General features: G+C 49.7%; 1 protein-coding gene across 20 annotated transcripts in view; it reads right to left on the minus strand.

Moving 5' to 3' along the window:
- The window catches only part of PDE4DIP (phosphodiesterase 4D interacting protein), a 215902-nt gene that overhangs the window by 1527 nt on the left and 194496 nt on the right, over nt 1-19879 (minus strand). For 17 of the 20 annotated variants that reach the window (XM_073896042.1, XM_073896041.1, XM_073896043.1 and 14 more), the window contains 11 exons: nt 16754-17005; nt 15608-15739; nt 14786-14905; nt 12941-13130; nt 11952-12076; nt 8541-8765; nt 5494-5610; nt 4701-4924; nt 3408-3551; nt 2220-2358; nt 1878-1924 (listed from right to left, as the gene is read on the minus strand). In XM_073896042.1, coding sequence (XP_073752143.1) covers nt 1878-1924; nt 2220-2358; nt 3408-3551; nt 4701-4924; nt 5494-5610; nt 8541-8765; nt 11952-12076; nt 12941-13130; nt 14786-14905; nt 15608-15739; nt 16754-17005 — 1715 coding nt within the window. Of the gene's footprint in view, nt 1-803; nt 856-1579; nt 1607-1877; nt 1925-2219; nt 2359-3407; nt 3552-4700; nt 4925-5493; nt 5611-8540; nt 8766-11951; nt 12077-12940; nt 13131-14785; nt 14906-15607; nt 15740-16753; nt 17006-19879 lie in introns of all 20 variants that reach the window. The other 3 variants (XM_073896034.1, XM_073896027.1, XM_073896028.1) reach the window with 2 other exon arrangements.

Here is a 19879-nt window from a genome sequence, read left to right on the forward strand (position 1 = left end):
GAGAAAGACATGTATCACATGACCTCACTGATATGAGGAATTCTTAATCTCAGGAAACAAACTGAGGGTTGCTGGAGTGGTGGGGGGTGGGAGGGATGGGGTGGCTGGGTGATAGACATTGGGTAGGGTATGTGCTATGGTGAGTGCTGTGAATTGTGCAAGACTGTTGAATCAGAGATCTGTACTTCTGAAACAAATAATGCAACATATGTTAAGAAAAAAGAAAAAGAAGAAGATAGCAGGAGGGGAAGAATGAAGGGGAGTAAATCGGAGGGGGAGATGAACCATGAGAGACAATGGATTCTGAAAAACAAACTGAGGGTTCTAGAGGGGAGGAGGGTGGGGGGATGGGTTAGCCTGGTGATGGGTATTAAAGAGGGCACATTCTGCGTGGAGCACTGGGTGTTATGCACAAACAATGAATCATGGAACACTACATCAAAAACTAATGATGTAATGTATGGTGGTTAATATAATAATAAAAAAAAAAAAGCCTGTGGTAGGAAGGAGAGAATGTTGTGCAGAGAAGTCCCCTGTTAAGTTCATGTCCCACTTACTTAATGAGGAGAGGGAGGGGCCGCATCAGCAGGGAGCTCAGAACCACCCCCCCAACGTCTAGTGCCCCCTCTTACAGATGAGGGCCGGCGGGCTCACCGACACTGAGGGGGCCAGCCACAGGGCCAGTTAGTGACAAGCCTGGGATTAGAACCCAGGCCTCGGGCCCTTTCCATTGGTCTCTGGGAAGTGCAGAGGAAACTTCCGAACAAGGGGAAGCCAGTGGGTGTGTGGGACTATTGGGTTACCTTTGCTGGGACAGGAATAAGGCTTTACAGAGGCCATCTTGTATGTGTTCTTCTAAACAGGCTCAGGAAAGAAAGGAATCATCAGAGAAGAACAAAAGGGAATTCGCCCCCCAAAAAAGGAGGGTGAAGTCATGAAGTCATTTTCATACTGTGGGATCAACATTCTCTCAGTTTCCATCAGGAACATTCCTAGGAATCGGCCCAACTGCTTACGGCAGAGCTTTAAAGTCCAAGTGAAGGGTTTAGTTTCTTTCTTTCTTCTTTTTTAAGTAATCTCCATGCCGAGTGTGGAGCCCAACACTGGGCTTGAAGCCACAACCATGAGATCAAGACCTGAGCCACGATCAAGTCAGATGCTCAACTGCCTGAGCCACCCTGGTGCCTTACCTAAAGGTTTAGTTTCTGATTTACAAGCCATTTGCCACACTTCAGCTTACTTGCTAGGGAATGGGTTAGTATTTGAAGTAAACGTACAGAATAGCTGCTATATACATAAAATGTTTCCCTTCAAGTTTCATTTTTATTTATTATCAAATTCTCTTTTAGTTCAAGAAGACCCAATGGTTTTCTTTGGAAAAAGAAAGATCAAAACTGAATTGCTGTTCTCTGCCGCTAGAGCGTGCAGTGGAATCAACCGATTCGATCGCATCTGGGGTTTATTTTTTCATGAAGTGAAAAGAGCTACAGGAAACACTAGAGCTGGTCCCAGAGCCCTTTCCTGGAAGCTAATTCAGAGGTGGACTCCCCATGTCCTCTGATCTTGGGAATCAACTCACTTGCTTTCGTCGGACTCCTGACTTGGCCTAAAGGAGGGAAGAAGTGGGGTGAGGAGAGGGTGACAATGTGACAAGGAGAGGAGATGGCAGGGGACAGACTGGGGTGGGAGAGGTGATGGGGCACGAAGCTACAAGGACACTTAGTGAGGACCTGAGTCCTAGGAGTGGACCAGAAATCCTCTCCGGGAAGGTCAGAGTGGGTCCGGGATCGTCGCAGACTCTGAAGGTAGGTGGGGATGGATATGGGATGGGTTGGGCCTGGGTTCTGTGGCTCTGGCGGGTGCAATGGTCTCCTTACCTCCAAATTAGTCCTTGCCTTCTTCAAAACATCATGTGTCCTGGTCACTGAAACAACAAAACAGCACAACAGGCAGAAGTGACCAGCTGGGCCCATACTTGCCTGGTGTGTTCTAAAGGGTATCCTTCTGGTCGCCCAGCTCAGGGTCTTCTGCTGCCGCCACCCAGTGCCCCTTCCTCTGCATCTACAATTACTCATGGCACAGGACGTTTGGGGACATTACATCGGTCTGCACCCCCCCCCGGTCTTTCTGGTCACGGTCCATCTGTAGCACAAGTGGGGAGTCTGGAAGTCCCCCCACCCCTAATTTCCTCTCCCATCCCCTGGCTCGGGGACACCCACACTGGCTGAAGATGAACTGCTCCATGCTCTCCTTCTGCTGGTTGGCAGTCTTCAGACGCTCCACTGTGCTCTGAAGGAGACTCTCCTGTTTGGACAGTTTGGTTCTCAGTTCCAGAAGTTCCCTTTTCATGGACTGTCCCTGGGGAAGGGAAACGGTCTCTCTGTCAATGGTCAGAAGGCCTAAAAGCACCCCATGCTTTGCTGCTCTTGAAAATCAAAAGTGGGATTCTATAATCTTCTCAACTATTTCTGGACTGGAGTCCCTCCATGAAAGCCTCTAAAACCCTCCAGCTGAGGCCCGCTTAGAATGAGGCCATTGGGTTGGAACTCTGAGAACCTGGGAGCCTCCATGCAGATGGACACAGGCCTCCACCCCTGCTGCTGAGGAGAACTGACCGCAGGGCAGCCCCAGGACCCCCAGCGGTGGTACAAGAGCTCACATTTAGCGCTGACACCAGTTCTAGTGCCCTGGCACCTCGGAGAAGGCTTGCTGGTTGGGAATGTTGTGCCTGGGGAGACAGTCTGCGATTTTGTAGATCTTTGGACCAACTTCAAGATGGCAAAACACCCTCTCCCTCAGAACTGGCATAGTTTGGGCCCATAAGGTGTCCGTGACTTTAATCTGGCCTTAGAATCCTGGGGAGGGCGGTGGGGGATAAATTGAGAAGCCTTCCTGTCCAGGCTCCCACTACCCAGAGTCCAGGCCTCAAGGCTGAGGGCACCTGGCGGGTGGGGAGGCTGACTCTCCCAGGCCTGGCCCAGAGATGTGGAGGGGCGCTATGTATTGGAATGACGCAGTGGGTGGCTCAAGGAGGCTGGTCATATTCTGTGGGGGTGGCATGGGGAAAGGAGTTTTCGACATTTTCACAGGTCCCTAAATTTTTCAGCTCAGCTAAGTTCCAAAAGTGAAAGAACCTGAACATTCCTGGTCACCGGGGTTCTCATGCGTCTACCCTCTCCCTGTTCTGTCCTTCCCTCTTTGCTGGGGGGGTGGGGGGGGTGGAGAAGGGATGTCCTCCGAGCTGCACTGCCAGCCACCACCACAGATGACAGGTCTTCCCCTGGGGACGCTCCCCTAAGGCCCCTCAGTCCCAACTCAGCTGTCTAGCTCCTGACCTTTAGGACTTGTGGAACCAAGGAGGCAGAATGGCATTTAGGGCAAAAGCGGTGAAGGAGGCCACCACTCACCGTGCTGCCAGACAGGGCAGGGCCGGGGGAGCTGGGCAGGGCCGCTCGCCAGAACATGGTGAGGAGGGAGGCCGACTCCTCCAGCGTGTGCTGCAGGGCCTGGGCGCTGCTCCCAAGTTCATGGATGCCTTTGCTGCCGGGCACCTGGGGGAGAGGGGATATAGCCCTGGGTACCACCGAGGCTGAGAGATCGCTCTCTCCCGCCCCCCCGCCCCCAGCACAGGGCTCAGGTTTCCTTCGTGAGTGAGGCACAGTCACGGGCCTGCTTGACCCTGTGAAACCCTTTTTTAACCTGGAAGCCGGATCTCCACCTCAGCAGTGACCTCCAACTTGCAAGAATCACTAGATTCCGGCTTCTGTCATACTCTCTGTAAGCTTCTAGTCCTGCTCCGTGCTCTCGGGTCTAAGGTCCCTGATTTTTGCCCTGGCACCCCTGTGCACATCTCTAAATCATACCTTCTGCTTCAGCTGGGCTGAACTATTTGTAGCTCCAAGGACTGAAATGCCATTCCCTTTACCTGGAATGCTACCCTCCATCACCCCGAGAACCTGCGTATCCCCCTAGTGGTTCCTCTAGGCCCCTGTGACTTTCCTTGCCTGGCACAATGACCCCTTCTGTGTTCGTGCCCTCACAACTCAGAGGATGGCTTCTGATCCTGAGCCCAGGGCCCCTGTTGTCCTTATTTACTTGGATGTGTGGCCTTCTCTCTGGGTTGGGGGCTCTGGGGGACAGGGCTGTCCCTGCATGTCCATGCGTCTCCAGTGGCTTGGAGAACGCAGCACCTGGTACCTGTCCTCTGAACAGGGAAGTACTCTGAGAAGGCACACTGCCCGTTTCCCTCCCCTGCTCAGTCTGCGCAGAGAAATCCCACGGCTGCCAGGCCTCTCACCCCTTCTACAACATGTGGCCCATTTGGATGCAAATCTTGAATTTCCAGCCACCTGATTAAGTGGTTTTACTCTGCCCACAGATGACCATGTGCCAGGGTGACTGGACCAGATAATAAGCGAACAAAGGGTGCTCAGTAGAGCACCACACATAAGCCAATACTCAGCAAATGTTCTACAGATGAGGATGACAATGCTCCTCAAGCTCTTCTGTGTTTCTGAGAGGAAAAATCAGTCAGAGCGGAGTTTATAGTGAAAATAGGGGATGGAGAAGAAAGGCCTGGCTGGGCATAAGCAGAAGATGTAGCCTCAGCTGTGGGAGATGTGCAGTGGGAGAAGGAGCTCAGATCAGAAGGAGAAAGGGCACGAGGAAAAAGGAACACCTAAGATCTACAACGTGATTACCTCTGTGCCCTGAGTTTCAAGGCCTGGGAAGGTGCAGGCTGATCTCACAAGAGCTGCTATCTTTTTGACCAGCAGTTTGCCCTCCCCTATCTGCTGTCGTAGGGCACTATAGTCATCAATGTGGCCAATGACATGGCGGCCATGTTTACTGGCAAAAGAACCATCAGTAGCTTCGCCCTCCAGCTTGGGAGGATTCATTACTGCCGAAGCATCCAAATCCAGCTCTGAAAAACAAAACCAGAACAACACAGAATCCACAGTGATAAGCATATCCTCAGTCCAGTCCATTCTAAAATAGACATCAATTACTGAAAGAGGCCAGGAACAGGAAAGGCACTCTGGGAAAGTACAAGCGAGGTATGAAGTCCATAGATTTCTGGGTTCTACATTTTTATAATCTTTCTTACATCAACTCATAATGATAAAATGGCCAGGAGGCAAATTTTATCCTTATTGACAAATGAAATATCCAGGACAAATATGATTTTAACAGAAAGTTTTTAATTTCCGGTTGAGAAGACACAGACAAATTAAGCTGGACACAGAGAGCACTTTCAAGGAGGGAGAGAGCACCATACAATGAAGTACAACAGAGCAATAGGAAAAACCACAAGAGGAAGAATAATGGCAAGAAAGGTGGCCACAGAAGGTGGAATGAGTAGGGCTGAAGACCTTGGGACCCGGGGGAAAAAAAATCTCTACAATCAGATAATGTGTCCATTAGTAACCAAAAGTTACTTGCATTGGTAATTTTATATCATCAGTCCCTGAATCCTTCAGTTGCCATAGTTACCATTTGTCTTATTGAAGATGGCGGTCTCTGAGCCAGGAGCAGCGGGAGAAGGGCCAGGGAACACGAGCACTGGAGAATTCATGCCAACATCTCGTACTGGAGGGGAAGCAATGGAGTCTAGGGCGTAAAGACAAAAACAATTTTCAGGAACCCTGGAAGAACCCTGGAACGCACTGCTCACCAAACCCATGCACAGCCTAGTCTTCACCAGCAGAGATCTAAGGCAGTGTGGTTTGTCTCTTACATCATCGTCACTCCCAGACCATGATTGTAAGCAACAGCAAACACATCCCTTAGTTTGGAACAAGAACATGTTCCTTTAATGTGTTCCATGAGAAGCAACTTCTGGTCTGAAGAATTGTTAGGTGCATTTTTCTAACCTGCATTTTGAATATAATTATGTGTGCAATTTCTAATACACTGCCTTGTAACTAAGTATAAATATGCACACCTATGATGTGGAGAACAAAGGCAAAAGGAGATGTAGATAAGGTTAAATGTCCTTACACCCTGCAGCCCAGGGACAAATACTTGAGGCGGGCAGAGTAAGACGTTACTTCAGGAGCTCCCAACTGTCTTAATGACCTACTAGAGGGAAAAACAGTCTTAGCTTGACAATAGCCAGGCCTCCAGTATCCCCTGAGTCTTCTTTAGCATATTAAAGTCCTTTTGGAAACTTCCCTTTGCCTCTGCCTCCCCCAACTCCAAAGTATATAACCGACGGCTCCTCACAACCCCAGCGCAGCTCTTCTGCCCATGGGTCCTGTCCCCGTGCTGTAATAAAAACCTTTTTGCACCAAAAATGTCTTTTTTTTTAAAGATTTTATTTATTTATTTGAGAGAGAGAGAATGAGAAATAGAGAGCACGAGAGGGAAGAGGGTCAGAGGGAGAAGCAGACTCCCTCCTGAGCAGGGAGCCCGATGTGGGACTCGATTCCGGGACTCCAGGATCATGACCTGAGCCGAAGGCAGTCGCCTAACCAACTGAGCCACCCAGGCGCCCTGCACCAAAAATGTCTTAAGAATTCTTTCTTGGCCATCAGCTCTGAGTCCCAATATTTCCACATCCCATATGCATAGTATATGTGTCAAAAATACTAAATCAAAGGATGAATGGACTTGTGGGCAATTAAACTAGCGTTCCAATCACCGTTCTGATGAGTTAGCGCTAGAAAAAATGCAGTAGGATGAGAAGGTGTGGCGGGCGAGAGACACCCTCCTGGAGACCAGGCAGCAATCCTACAGCGGAGGAATTGGAAAAGAGAGGAGACAGGGACAATCCTGCTCAGGAGGTGGCTTAGAACCAGCTCTCTAGCTCAGGCGTCTTGGGCGGATGAGCAGCAGAAGCAGTGGTGGAGTTGCTGGGGCTGAGTCCTGGCTGGGGTCGTGGGGGCACCGGGTAGGAGGGCAGAGTGAGGGGTCATAACAACACTACAACCATCACGGCAGCCTGGGTGGAGCCCGGCAGTTCCTACGGGCCACAGTCCACGTGACACCTTCTTATCTAATGGCCACAACACAGGATCTTGGAAGCATCACCTTCATTTGACAAGTGAGGTCATTATCTCATCAGTGAAAGTCTCGCAGGCCCAGGACGGGGGGGGGGGGGGGGGGGGCTAAGGATTAACATGCCCCAGGAAAAGCAGGCAGGAATGTGTTTGAAAGCTCAGCTTTAGATAATCCTGAGCAGAAATGGCTCCTGTTGAAATACAGTTGAAAATAGGGCCCTGGAGGTGAGAGGAGTTAGTGAATTAAAAAAAGAAGAGAAAAGGGGCGCCTGGGTGGCTCAGTCGTTAAGCATCTGCCTTCAGCTCAGGTCATGGTCCCAGGGTCCTGGGATCGAGCCCCGCATGGGGCTCTCTGCTCAGTGGGAAGCCTGCTTCTCCCTCTCCCGCTCCCCCTGCTTGTGTTCCCTCTCTCACTATGTCTCTCTCTGTCAAATAAATAAAGAAAATCTTAAAAAAAGAAAAGAAGAAGAAGAGAAAGAAGACGAAGTTGATCTGAGTGTGTCAAGATTGGGGGTGGCAGTATTAACATTCAGATAGAAGCTAGGCAAAGGGGGCTGGATGAAGGACTTTGAGAAGAGAGGGAGAGAGCAGGCAAGCAGGAGAGGGGATGACAGCCTCCGGGACAGGAACGGCTTCCACTCAGCTGAGTTCCCCTCCCACCAAGGAATGGGGATCTGGAAGGCCAGGGACACCGAGACAGAGCATAGTGAGGAGGAAGGACGGGGGCTGGAAACCAAAACAGCTGGTTCGAATTCTGGGTGGGGTCTCAGCTGTCGCAAACCTTGGTGTGCGAGTTAACGTCTCAATGCCGAAGTTTTCCCACGTTGAAATACGGAGAGTAAACCCTCCCTTACCTCTCGGATGAAAAACTTTGAAAAATTGTTTGAAAACCCATGGTAAATTTTATTTTTTATTTTTTTTAAGATTTTATTTATTTGAGAGCGAGAGAATGAGAGAGAGAGAGCATGAGAGGGAAGAGGGTCAGAGGGAGAAGCAGACTCCCTGCTGAGCAGGGAGCCCGATGCGGGACTCGATCCCGGGACTCCGGGATCATGACCTGAGCCGAAGGCCATCGCCCAACTGACTGAGCCACCCAGGCGCCCTGAAAACGCATGGTAAATTCTAAAGCACTCCACAAATACAAGGAAGAGATACTAACATACACAGCTGTTAACTGCGGAGCAATCCTTATCGTGTCAGGCACTTGTAAATTATTCCCCTTAATGCTCCAAATGGCCTTACAACATATATATGATTATTATCCTCATCTTGAAGATGAGAAAAGTAAGGCTTAAGTACCCGAGGACTTCAAACACCTTGCCCAAGGCAAGCAACTTGCACGCACAAACTCAGAGTCTGGAGCCCTAGCGAGCTGGGACCCTCAACCCCGCCCCCTCGCCCCAGGCTGGACACTGAAACGTCTGCGATTTCACCCGGACCCTAAGGAGTGTGGGAGAGGGAAGCCGGTCCCTTCCACCACAGACGTCCTGGCCCCCGCCCCCCTGGCTACGGCTGTCCCGGTCCCCTTGTCATTCCCACCATGGAAGAGCGGTTGCTTGTTTCCAGGGTCCTCCTGGTTGGCGGAGGAGGGGCTGAGGCTGGCGTTGCCCCCCTCACCGTCCAACTGCTGCTCCAGCTGCTGTCGCAGACCGTTGTTCACCTGGATGCTTCGCTCCAGCTGCCCTCGCAAAGCTCGGATCTCTGCCACCAGCTGGCTCAAGTCACTGCTCGAAGGGACCTGGTGCCCGGCATCCCGGGTGGAAGCTGAAAGAAGAGAGGGGAGGGGTCTGGTCTGGTGGCTGGGATCCAAGCTTTCCAAGCATTTGTCAGAACACTCCTCTGGGACACTCCTTTTGGCTCGGGATCCCGCTGTCCTCTCAGGGTCCCAGGCAACACATCTGGGACGGAGCTGCCCCTTTGCCCGTGTGGGGCCTGGCACGCAGAGTGAGACAGACCGCACACGGGAATTTCCCTGAGGCTCATGTGACCCACCTGCATCTGGAGAGCCTTGGATGAGCAGGTGGGGTCAAGGCCTATTATTAGTCCACTTCCACAGGAACCCTAGTGCTACAGGTCAGAGAGTGGGGTCTTCCGAGATAGGGGGTCAGCACCGCGCTACAGAAGGGCAGGAGATGATGGAGAAGGAGAGTTGATGCCTCCATGCTCAGGAGTCACCTCGGAGAGGAGAGGAGGCACCAGGCCTTTGACAGCATGTAGGAATGGGAGTCTCTGCTAGAGGCTGGGGGTCACAACTCACTGAACTGTTCTACTTCGCCATGTTTTGTTTTGTTTTTTACCTCCATTTGCCACACACAGTCTGTTTCTTCATACCAGGGATGAAGAGAGGTAAGCAATATTTTACAAGACCACATATCTTATCTGAAACCTTGAAGCCAAATATATTTCAAAAAATAGAATTTGTTTTGGTGTGTAGGAAGGCAATAGGATCCATATACCATCTATCATGTAGTGCATGCATAGGGTTGCATCTGAGCCACAGGCCTTTAGTCAAACACATTCATATATATTTTTTGAAGATTTTATATATTTGACAGAGAGAGACACAGAGAGAGAGGGAACACAAGCAGGGGGAGTGGGAGAGGGAGAAGCAGGCTTCCCGCAGAACATGGAGCCCAATGTGGGGCTCGATCCCAGGATCCCGGGATCATGACCTGAGCCGAAGGCAGACACTTAACGACTGAGCCACCCACATTCATATTTCTGTGATGAGCCGGGTGAACATTATCACTGAGTGGGGAAGTGAAGACTGTGAATACCCTTTCGGTCAGTTCAGATAGGTTTTGTGACCAAATGAGTATATGAAAGAGATATCACAGAATTCATGGTTCTCACAGGATTATAGAATTAAGGATAAGAGACTATGGGGCTTTAGTGGTAGTAGCTTTGAAATGACTCCTAAAACACCTATAAGAAGGGAGAAAGGCATGAAAGAAGATGTAGGCAGGATGAAGTGATTTCTAGATACTAACCCCAAAGCTCCATGAAGCTCTTTCCTATCTTTCTTTCCCTACATCCAAATTCTCACAAAGTTTTGCTTATTTTTAAAAAATGTTGTCCATCTATCCATTCCTCTTTCTCTTCCCAATAGCACTTTATATCAGACTCTCCTCACGTAAATGCCCTATAACTGCCCCCATTCAGTGGGTTTCCCTGATTCGAACGTCTCCTGACTCCAGCGTGTCCCACCAGTCCTACCGTCTGAGAGTTCTGTTCCCATCAAGTACCTATTTTGCTTGGAAAAACACTCATTTTCCATGGCCTGCTATGTAGAATGTAAACTTTCATCGTACTTCGTTGGTCCTCTACATACCGGCAGCTGTCTCATCAACTGACCTGACTTCTCACACTCCCTGATACAAAGCTCTCCCACAGGCAGGTTGGACCCGATGCTCCCATGAGCGCACATAAACTATTCTCTCAGGCTGCGGTGCGCCTGATACTTCTTTGAGTTCTGGTTCACCTTCTCATCAGCAAATTAGGAAATCCAATCAGGTTTTATGAAAATGCAAATTTGGCTGAATGTTGAAAATTCCATATTGCTTAAGGAATTTTTAAACATAAAATAAAAAAAAATTAGAACTGCAAGGCTGAGAGAGCCAACATCCCATCCAAAGCAAGAGCTGTTTCTATGGGATCCTTGACAAGTCATCCCTTTCTGTTTAAAGAGGGCTTGGATGGGAAGCTTATTCCTTCACAAACTAGCCATTCCATCACTTGAAGGCTCTAGGGGTAAGGAAGACATAAATTATGTAAGTCCAAATTCCACTGCCCTTCATCCTTTGACTCTTGTTCAGCCCTCTAAAAGGACACCAAACACATCAGCTCTTTTTCACCTGATAGTTCTTCAAATATTTAAAGCCAGTTCTCTTCTCCTTGTGACCTTTTCCAGGCCTAAAATTGGTTAGTTTCTCTGACAGCTCAAGATTTCTGGTCTCCCAGCATGGTGGTCCCTGTCTTCACTATGTTCCCTGGTTTGCCAATGTCCCTTTTACAAGATGGTGCCCCACAATCTAACAGTATTTCCGACATGGTCACTTCATATGGACACCACTCTTACCCTACTGCGGTCTCAGGTTGAATTGGCTTTTGTAGCAACCTTTGCCTACAAGTTCCTTGTCCCAGTGGGTTTCTAACTAACTCCCCATCCTCAAGCTCACGAATGGCTAGAGAGCCAGGCCTTCCCATCCTGTACCTCTACCACTGATAATTTTAATCAAGCTCAAGGTTTTTTGGTGTTTTTTTTTATCTTTTCTAAATTTATCATGTTGACATCAGTCCTCTGTTCTAGCCTGGTTGGAGTTATTAACTTGATGTTTAGAATACGCTCTCCCATTTGTACGGCAATGGGGAAATAGAAGAAGATTCTCCAACGTTAGATCAGTATTTTAGCAGGTGGCAAAAGTCCTCAAATAAAATGGTTTAAAATTTAAATCCAGGCTTGAAATTTAGATTCTAATAGAGGTATTTCTGTAAATGTTTTGCATCTTTTAATTTTCTCCCTGGGGAATGGGTCAGGGTGGGAGCAGGTTGCCCACTGTACTGGCTGCATGGGTGGTCAATCTGTATTAGTCACAATATTCAAGACCTTCTCACTTGATGGTGCCATCAGGACAGTTCTTTGAATTAAAAAAAAAAAATCACTGTATAAGCTGGACTTCTATCAGCTTTTCCCTGGCCATCTAGGTAGGCAGAGTTGGACTCTTGTGGCCTACTTTTAAGGATGTCTCAGCTGGATCTTGCTCATGTCACCAACCCCTGGGCTTTGCGCATGAGAGAACCCCTCTGTTCTTATTGGCAGCCCTAGACCTGGCTGGGAGTTTCCGAGGCAGAAGTCTTTCCAGAGCTCTACAACTCCCAGGGTAAAGACCTCACCAGGATCCTAAGCAAGGGCAGGGAGCTCATGGGGGAGGGGGGACGGGAGACACATACCTTTCAGCCCCTTCTTGGAATTGCCATAAAGCACCTCGTAGATCTGTAGCTCCGACCGGAGGGACTGGAAGAGCTGCTGTTTATCTTCACACTGTTGCTGCAGGAGGGCCAGCTTACGCTGCAGCCTGCAGGGGGGAAGCAAGGGCCTGCTGAGTGGCCAGCGCCCCTCGGCCGCTCCAGGGCACCTGCTGTCAGCCTGCCTTTGCATCATGGTGTTTTAGCCCGACATGTCAACCCAGGGGCCATGAAGACCTTTCCTTTTATTTTACAGATGTAGAAACAAGCTCTGAGAGGTGAAGTAACTTTGCTTGAAGTCATGCCATTAGCTACGTTAGCTGGGAGCAGACACACAGCTCCGTATTCTTACTGCCCCTACAGTGTTCTTTTCACGGTGACCGGCAGTTACAGGGTTTATGCCGGGGATGCGCATGACGGTTGGTGAGGATGCTTCCTCCATTACGGTGAGACTAATATCCTTAAACTAACTGGAAGGATGAGAACATTTTTTCTCCAGGATCTGATATGCTGAAAACCTTTTTTTTCTTTTTTTAAGATTTATTGATTGATTGATTTGAGAGAGACGGAGAGTGTGTGCGTACAAGTGGTAGGAGGGGCAGAGGAGAGAGAAGAAGAGGGAAAGAAGCCCAAGCAGATTCCAAGCTGAGCGCCAAGCCCAACACGGGGCTCGTTCTTAGGACTTGGAGATCACGATCTGAGCCAAAATCAAGAGCCAGACACTTAACCAACTGAGCCACCCAGGTGCCCCTGATAATGCTGAAGCCTTCTAAAATAGGGTTTTACTCTCCCAACTTTGGAGTGAAAAAGGCATTCCCAGAGAAGTCATTCCTTCTGCTCAAAGTCATCCATAAATCAGGAATAGCAGAGGGGAAACTGAGGGTCCCAAAAGGCACCAATACCTGACTTGCCAATATCCCTTCTTCTAAATCTGAAAACAGGGCCACCTTCCTTCTTATTGGGCTCCCTCTTACCTGGAGTCTTTCTCCTGGAGGGACAGGCGCTCCTCCTGGAAATGCAAGATCTCCTGCTGCTTCTCCTTCAAGTCTTCCAGAAGCTGCTGCCGTTCCCCCTTTTGGTGCTCCAGCTCCATCTCCAACTCTTGAAGCCGGGCTCGAGAGGACAGCAGAGCCTCCCTCAGGCATTCTGTCTCCTGGGAGCGCTCTGGTGAGTGGAACACAGGAGGATTTATACTGTGGGGCCAGAGGTCAGCAGGAAGAGGAGCCCAAGCTCATCGATCCTGACACACAGAACTAAGGCAACATGAAGGCCAGCTAATTCTGCAGCTGCTTGGGGAGGCAGAGGGTGTCAGCTCACCACATCCACACGCCCTGGGGAATGTGGAGCCTCCATCTTTGCAATGCCCTTGATCTTCTGATTTCATAAGGTCTACAAGGTCTACCCTGCTTTTAGAGAAAATGCTGTGGTCTTTCTTTCTTCCCTTCCTTCTTTCTTCCCTTCTTCCTTCCTCCCTTCCTTTCTAAGATTTTATTTATTTATTTGAGAGACAGAGCAGGAGCAGTGGGGAGGAGGCAGAGGGAGAGGGAGAAGCAGACTCCCCGCTGAGCAGGGAACCTGACATGGGGGCTCGATCCCAGGACCCTGGGACCATGACCTGAAGCAAAGGCAGATGCTTAACCGACGAGCCACCCAGGCGCCCAAAACGCTGTGGTTTCTAATGCTCACTATTTTCTAAGTTCACACACCCTCTGTGTGATAATCCATTCTTGAATTTTGCCAAAGACCAACATCAAGATTTCTTGTCTACGGTTTTTAGAATATATTATACTCGTCAATTTGAAAATGGGGACATCTGTTCTTTTCTGGGCTTGTGGCATCCCAATGATCTGCACGGTTTCTCAGAGACTATGGACAGGGACTCTGAGAATCGGGCTGCAGGTGCTGTCAGTCGTCCGAGGGGAGGCCCCGGGCCTGGCCGACTGCGCCTATTCACATCTTAGTGTCTTCTCCCCTGGGAGGTCTGTGCTAGTCTGTCCCGGCTGCAATGGGGGTTTAGCAGCTGTGCCTTCTCTCTTATCTGTGACCTCTCATTACTTCCCCATCAGTGACCTTTTCCCCTCACATCTTCCTGCTCTGGAGAGGCAAATTTAGAAATATGACTTGATGTCTCTCTTCCTGTTCCACAAGCATTCTTTCATTCTGGGCTTAATCCTTTAGGAAACTATTAGTCTTTTATGGCTAGTCAATAAATATTTGCAGATAAATATAATTTGTTATTGATCATATATTGATTTGATCAAGTCAACTGACACTAAGGTCAGCTGCTCCCAGGTCCCAGAGGAAATGATACCCCCTCCCCCCTTGGATGCCCATCAAATAGTGCTGGGAACGCTCTGGAGGACATTTGGCTGGTGCCTCCAGACACACAGTCCTGAGGATCCCTAAGCAGAGAGGAGCCCAGAGTGGGTAAGGGAGGGAAGGTAGTGGGAGACGGGGATGGCAGCTCAGTACTGGGGGAGACACACGAGGCTGTGGTAAAGTCTGGGCAAGTAGAACAGACACCTAACTGGTATCCAGTTTCATAACTAATGACTGAATATCTGAACGTCTATGGGTTGCACAGAGGTGGTGGATTTCCTAGAGCTATCTTTCTCCCTAGAGCCTTGGAGCATGAGGGCCCATGGTTGGGACCTCTCAGGAAGTAGCCCCTTCTAGACTGAGAACAGCCATGGGACTTTGGGTTGGCAGATCTGGTTGGCTGTTATATCCACCTTCTTCTCTTGACTTCAAGGGGTGATTGGTGTGGCCAGGAGGAAAGGGACCCGGAATGAGCACAGTGTGTGGCTTTTACCACCCACCTCTGGAAACATGACTCAGCTGAGCCTGAAGGCTCCGGTTTTCTTCCTTAAGGACTCTGTTCTCGTTGTAGAGCTGAGGTGTGGGTTCCAGGCCAGGACTGTAGAAATTAGAGGTGGATCCTGTCCCAGGAAGTGCGGGCAGACACGTTACACATTTGGGTAACAGATGCTTTCAAGAAGCCACCCGTCCTGTACCTGCAGAAATACTGTTCCAACCCAGCAGGAGTGCCTGGGGGTACTCGAGGCCTGACCCCCAAGCCTGGTGGGCCGAGTGCCTGGTTTCTGTGGGCCTCCTACCCGTGGGTTCTGTGCGGGCCCCACCACGTGCCCTAGCTGCAACGGTTCCAGGGGCTCTTGCCCCGCAATAGCAGCAGGTGTGCTGCGGGCAGGACAAGGGCGTGTACGGGGAACGGCCTCCAAGCGACAGCAGCCTGAGAGGACAGTGTCGGGAGAAAGGCCACCTCGGCGAGTGGCTGGGGGAGGGCGCCCGCTGACCTGGCTCTACCACCTGCCGATCCCACGACAAGGCACGGAGAGGTCAGCAGGCACTTATACGAGCAGATTAAGGATGGGATGAGAAGTCAGACACTCTGCGGACACACCTTGTTAGTTCTGCCAGGAGTAAAGTTCTCTCTTCGCTACAGTCTATCTACAAAGTGAGGATTAGAGGACCTGCCCCACCCGCCTTGCCGGGCTGTGTGGAAGGAGCAAGTAGAGGAAAGCCTAGCAGGTGCTTTGAAAAACGTGCCGCTCAGCCTAAGGGCCTTCCCTTCAGAAGTTCCCCAGTCGTGACAGAAGTGGCGGGCTCTGGGCCTCTCCTACCGTTCCCACGGGCTGCACAGCTGAGCCGGTGTTCGAGCTGCTCCCGGAGGCGGTCATTGATGCAGATGGACTCCTCCAGACGCTGGCGCAGGTTCCGGATCTCACCAAGATGTTCTTCTAGCAGGTCAGCCCCTGCAGCCATCCCGCCAGGACACGAAGGAGGTGGGAGATAGGGAATCCTGGTCACCAGTGGGGCCCAGGTGGGGATGGGGCTCGGCCAGTGGCTCCTCAGCAGGATCCCTGAACATCCCCATCCTTCCACCAACTGCATTCTCTCACGTGGGCACTCAGGAACACAGTGACTTCACTTAAAGAGTAAACTGGCTCTCAAACCCAGGACAGCCCAGCGCGAAGCATGCCCCCGTGGCCTCCTCCTACACACAGTAAGTGTGACGGAGTTTTAAAATTTATTTATTTATTTGAGAGAGAGAGAGAGAGAGCGCGCGAGCGAGCGCATGAGCGGGGGTGAGGGGAGGGGCTGAGGGAGAGGGAGAAGCAGGCTCCCCGCTGAGCAGGGAGTCCGATGGGGGACTTAATCCCAGGACCCTGAGATCATGACCTGAGCCGAAGGCAGATGCTTAACCGACTGAGCCACCCAGGCACCCCAAAGTGTGACGGAGTTTTAAATAAAAGTGTGCAGTGACCAGTGTAACTGGTGAGTGTGAGGGAGTTCCATATGGTTTAGAAAAATAACTGAAGTATCTGGAAAGGTGTGGTGACCTGAGTGTGACTTTCTCTCCTGAGTGTGTTAGGGAAGACCTCACTCTACCCTGATACCGTTCCTCTGACTGATTCTTGACTGAACATTCTTTAACGAGGCATCAAGCACTTCCTCCAGCCTCAGAGAGGAGGCATGAGGAAAAAGTCCATGAATATAAACTTCTCCTATGTGGTTAATGACATGAACGTGAGAGCACAATCGGGTCCCTGACTTTCCCAGTCCCCTGAACGGCAGTGAGGCCCTGGGCAGGGAGGCCAAATGGGGGCACTTAGAAAGGTCCAGCACGGATAGGACCCTTTCATTTTACCCCCACTGTGTGAGCTGGGGACTAGAGAAATGAAAAATGCCCCTGCCCAGGTAGGAGAGGGGTAGACTCTAAATGAGATTGCATTTCACAGGCTGACCTGCCCGGCTTTGTGTTTCACCTGTGGGTTTGGAGTTAAGCTGACACACAGAGGATCCTGAGGACCGGTCGCCTGATACACTCCCTTTCTGAGGCCTCATCACATCCCACTGGCTGCTGCTGCCCAGGTAGCTGGGCTCCAGGCTTCTGCCCAGTTCTGTGCTGCCCCTCAGAGGAGAGTGGGGCTGGGCGGCGTTGAGATAGTGGGAAGAACTGGCTTCTAAATGGTTGCTTGGCAATGCAGCTGGGGAAGCAGGGTGGCCGGTGCTGACACCTGGGCAGAAAGAAACCGGAGTGAGGAAGAGAGGATTAGAAGGGCAGGGCCAGCCAAGAAGTGTGGGGTTGTTAAGAATGGACACTAAAGGGGACATGCGCGATGTCGGAGATCCCAGTCCATTGCAGAATACCAATTAGATGAAGACCATAACCTATAGGCTGTAGCTTTCACCCCATGTATTTGCTGGCATGAGACACCAAGAGGCAGAGGATGGATAAAGTAGCTGAAAGTCACCGGTGTACACAAAGGAAAAGTCCAGTGGCCCCACTCCTGCCTTCTACTATAATTCCTCCTGATAGAGTCCAGGAAAGTTCCAGAAAGAGAACTCAGTCCTCGTTTCAGGGGATATAGCACATTCCTATTCACAGATGTGCTCAGTGCTAGCATCCATGGAGGGATGTAGGACCTTTCATTTAACTTAGGCTGACACTTTCATAGATCTTAGGAAATCACGGGCCTTCCCCTGAGCCAGATCATCTCTGCTTCTATGTAAAAAGAAGTTCAGCCCGTGGGAGAGACACAGAGAGGTGGGCAGGACTGTAGTTTAGGATATTCATATTCAGAAGACTGCTTTCTTTCAGGGATTATCAGCATGCGCAGCAGAGTAAACAGGTAGCTCGACCTAAGCACAGAGGAAGAGGTCATCATTCCCTCCAACCAAGCCAAACTCCTCTGAGGGGATAATGCAATTGGCACTTGTCAATTTTTATCTCCATTTGTAACTGGTTCTCAAATCTGGCTATATACTAGAATCACCTTGGAAAATGTAAGCAAACATATACTGATGCCTGGACCTCCGAGAGATTTTGCCTTAACTGGGGGTATAGCTTGGGCACTGGATGTTTTAAAATCATCCCAGGTGATTCAAATAGGCAGCAAAATTTGAGAAATACTGTCATGGGTCTCTCCTTCCCCAATTTGCAAAATACTAAATGTTCATTAGGATCATTGGGAGTTAAAGAGGGGGATGAAAAATGTCAGCATCTGAATTTTTTTTTAAGTAGGCTCCATGCCCAGCGTGGAGCCCAAGGTGAGGCTTGAACTCCCGACCCTGAGATCAAGACCTGAGCTGCGATCAAGAATCGGATGCCTAACCACCTGAGCTACCCACGTGCCCCTCAGCATCTAAATTTTAGTTGGGATTCAGTAAAGATGTTATTTCCTACCTCTTTCACACCCCCTTCCTCCCCAGCCCAACACAAGGCAAAGGGGGAAATCAGGGGCTCTCGATAGCTTACTTTTTAACCAAAGTCGTAGAAGGTTCCAAGTCTATCAGTAACAGCGATCAGTATTCTCATGTTCCCAGTTTGCCCTGGCCACACAACAGAGAGCACATGCCCTGAACCATGCAAAGACACCAGACAGACTCTAGCACAAGGAGATCTTTGCCCCACAGTTACCTAAGAAGCCGCCATGCACCACTGTCCACGTGGAAGCTTGGTTCAAAGCAAACAAGGAACGCCGGTAAGCTGTAGTTCCTCAGAGAGGACTGTGCTTCAGGACGGACAGACAAGACAGGGCTATAATCTTGTTCACCAAAGCTGGGACCATCCAAACTCTGGTCAGTGGCTCAGACTAGATAGGACTTCAACCCATATCATACCCAGACCCTTTTTCATGCACAGATATCTCCTTCTGTCTTTCCTTTTGGACAAAGGCATCACAAATATGGAAAGGTAAAGGAAAAGTAAGATAGAGCACACTCTTGCCATTTTGATATGGGACAAATTTGTTCTCCATCAACTGTTGGTTCCAGAATTGCTCAAATAATAAGTTCTAGGTCAGAGACATCAGAACCTTCTACTGATCTCTAAAGAGAAAGAGAAAAGATTGTTACAAGGGGCTTTCAGAATTTGTTGAGCTTAGCTCGGAGCAGGATGGTAACAAAACCATCTAGACAGAGAAAGTATCATGGAAACACAGGCCTGGGAGCAGAAGACCCAGATTCAAGCCCATCTCTCCCTCTTACTAGTAACTTTCAACAAGTAGCTCCACTTCCCTGGGACTTAGTTCCCTGCTCAGGCTCTACCTATCACACAAGTGGCGTGAGGCTCAGGTGAGACCAGGTTCGTGCTGCTGGGTAAGCCTAGATTGCTACACCTGCGAAAGCTCTGATACGCAAGAGGCAGTCTTCTAGACTTCACTGCCTGCAAAAATGGAAGATGTACAAACTGTCCTAAAAAGGGTCTCATCTAACTGGTTCTGGGAATCAAACTAGGACAGAGTAGACTAGACAGTGTATTCATTTTCAGGGGTGACAAAAGAAATAAGCTGGGGTAAATGACAACGGGGGCTTCAGGTATGTGAACTCTTGGCTGTGGTCCTAGGTCACTGGACATTGTGCCTGGTGACCCTTACCATCAGTCTTTGGCTCGCCTGAGTAGTTTTTTTTTTTTTTTTCCCAAAGGCACAGAATGTGGTTTTAAGGTAACATCAAACTGATTTTTAGGTTTTTTTTTTTTTTTTTTTAAGCATTACTAGAGAGCAAATTCCTCATGTGAGGGTTTTATTTTTTTCTAAGCTATAATTGATCACACACACAGTTTTTATGATGAGGCATCCAGCTCCGACATATATTCCAAAAAGATGACTGTACATAGTCCGTCACTGACACGATCAGTGATCTCTGGAAAGTCAGAGGACGGAATTTACAATCAGGTAGCACAGCCCGTACTTCCAGTTCCAGCCATCCCCGTGTCACCTGTCCAGGGGTAAGTGACCCTTGCGCTGTAGGAAGAGAGGCTTAGTCACCTGAATCCTCAACCTGATGAGGTCAGGATCTGAACTGGATAAAGAGCGTTTTTTCACAGCAGGAGAATATCACAGGGATGGAAAGGATTCCCGGAAAAGTGGCCACTTTGTCTCGCATAG

The sequence above is a fragment of the Callorhinus ursinus genome, unplaced genomic scaffold (genome assembly GCF_003265705.2).
Source record: "Callorhinus ursinus isolate GAN/ISIS: 27379988/994484 unplaced genomic scaffold, GSC_fseal_2.0 scaffold9, whole genome shotgun sequence".
Classification (NCBI taxonomy): domain Eukaryota; kingdom Metazoa; phylum Chordata; class Mammalia; order Carnivora; family Otariidae; genus Callorhinus; species Callorhinus ursinus.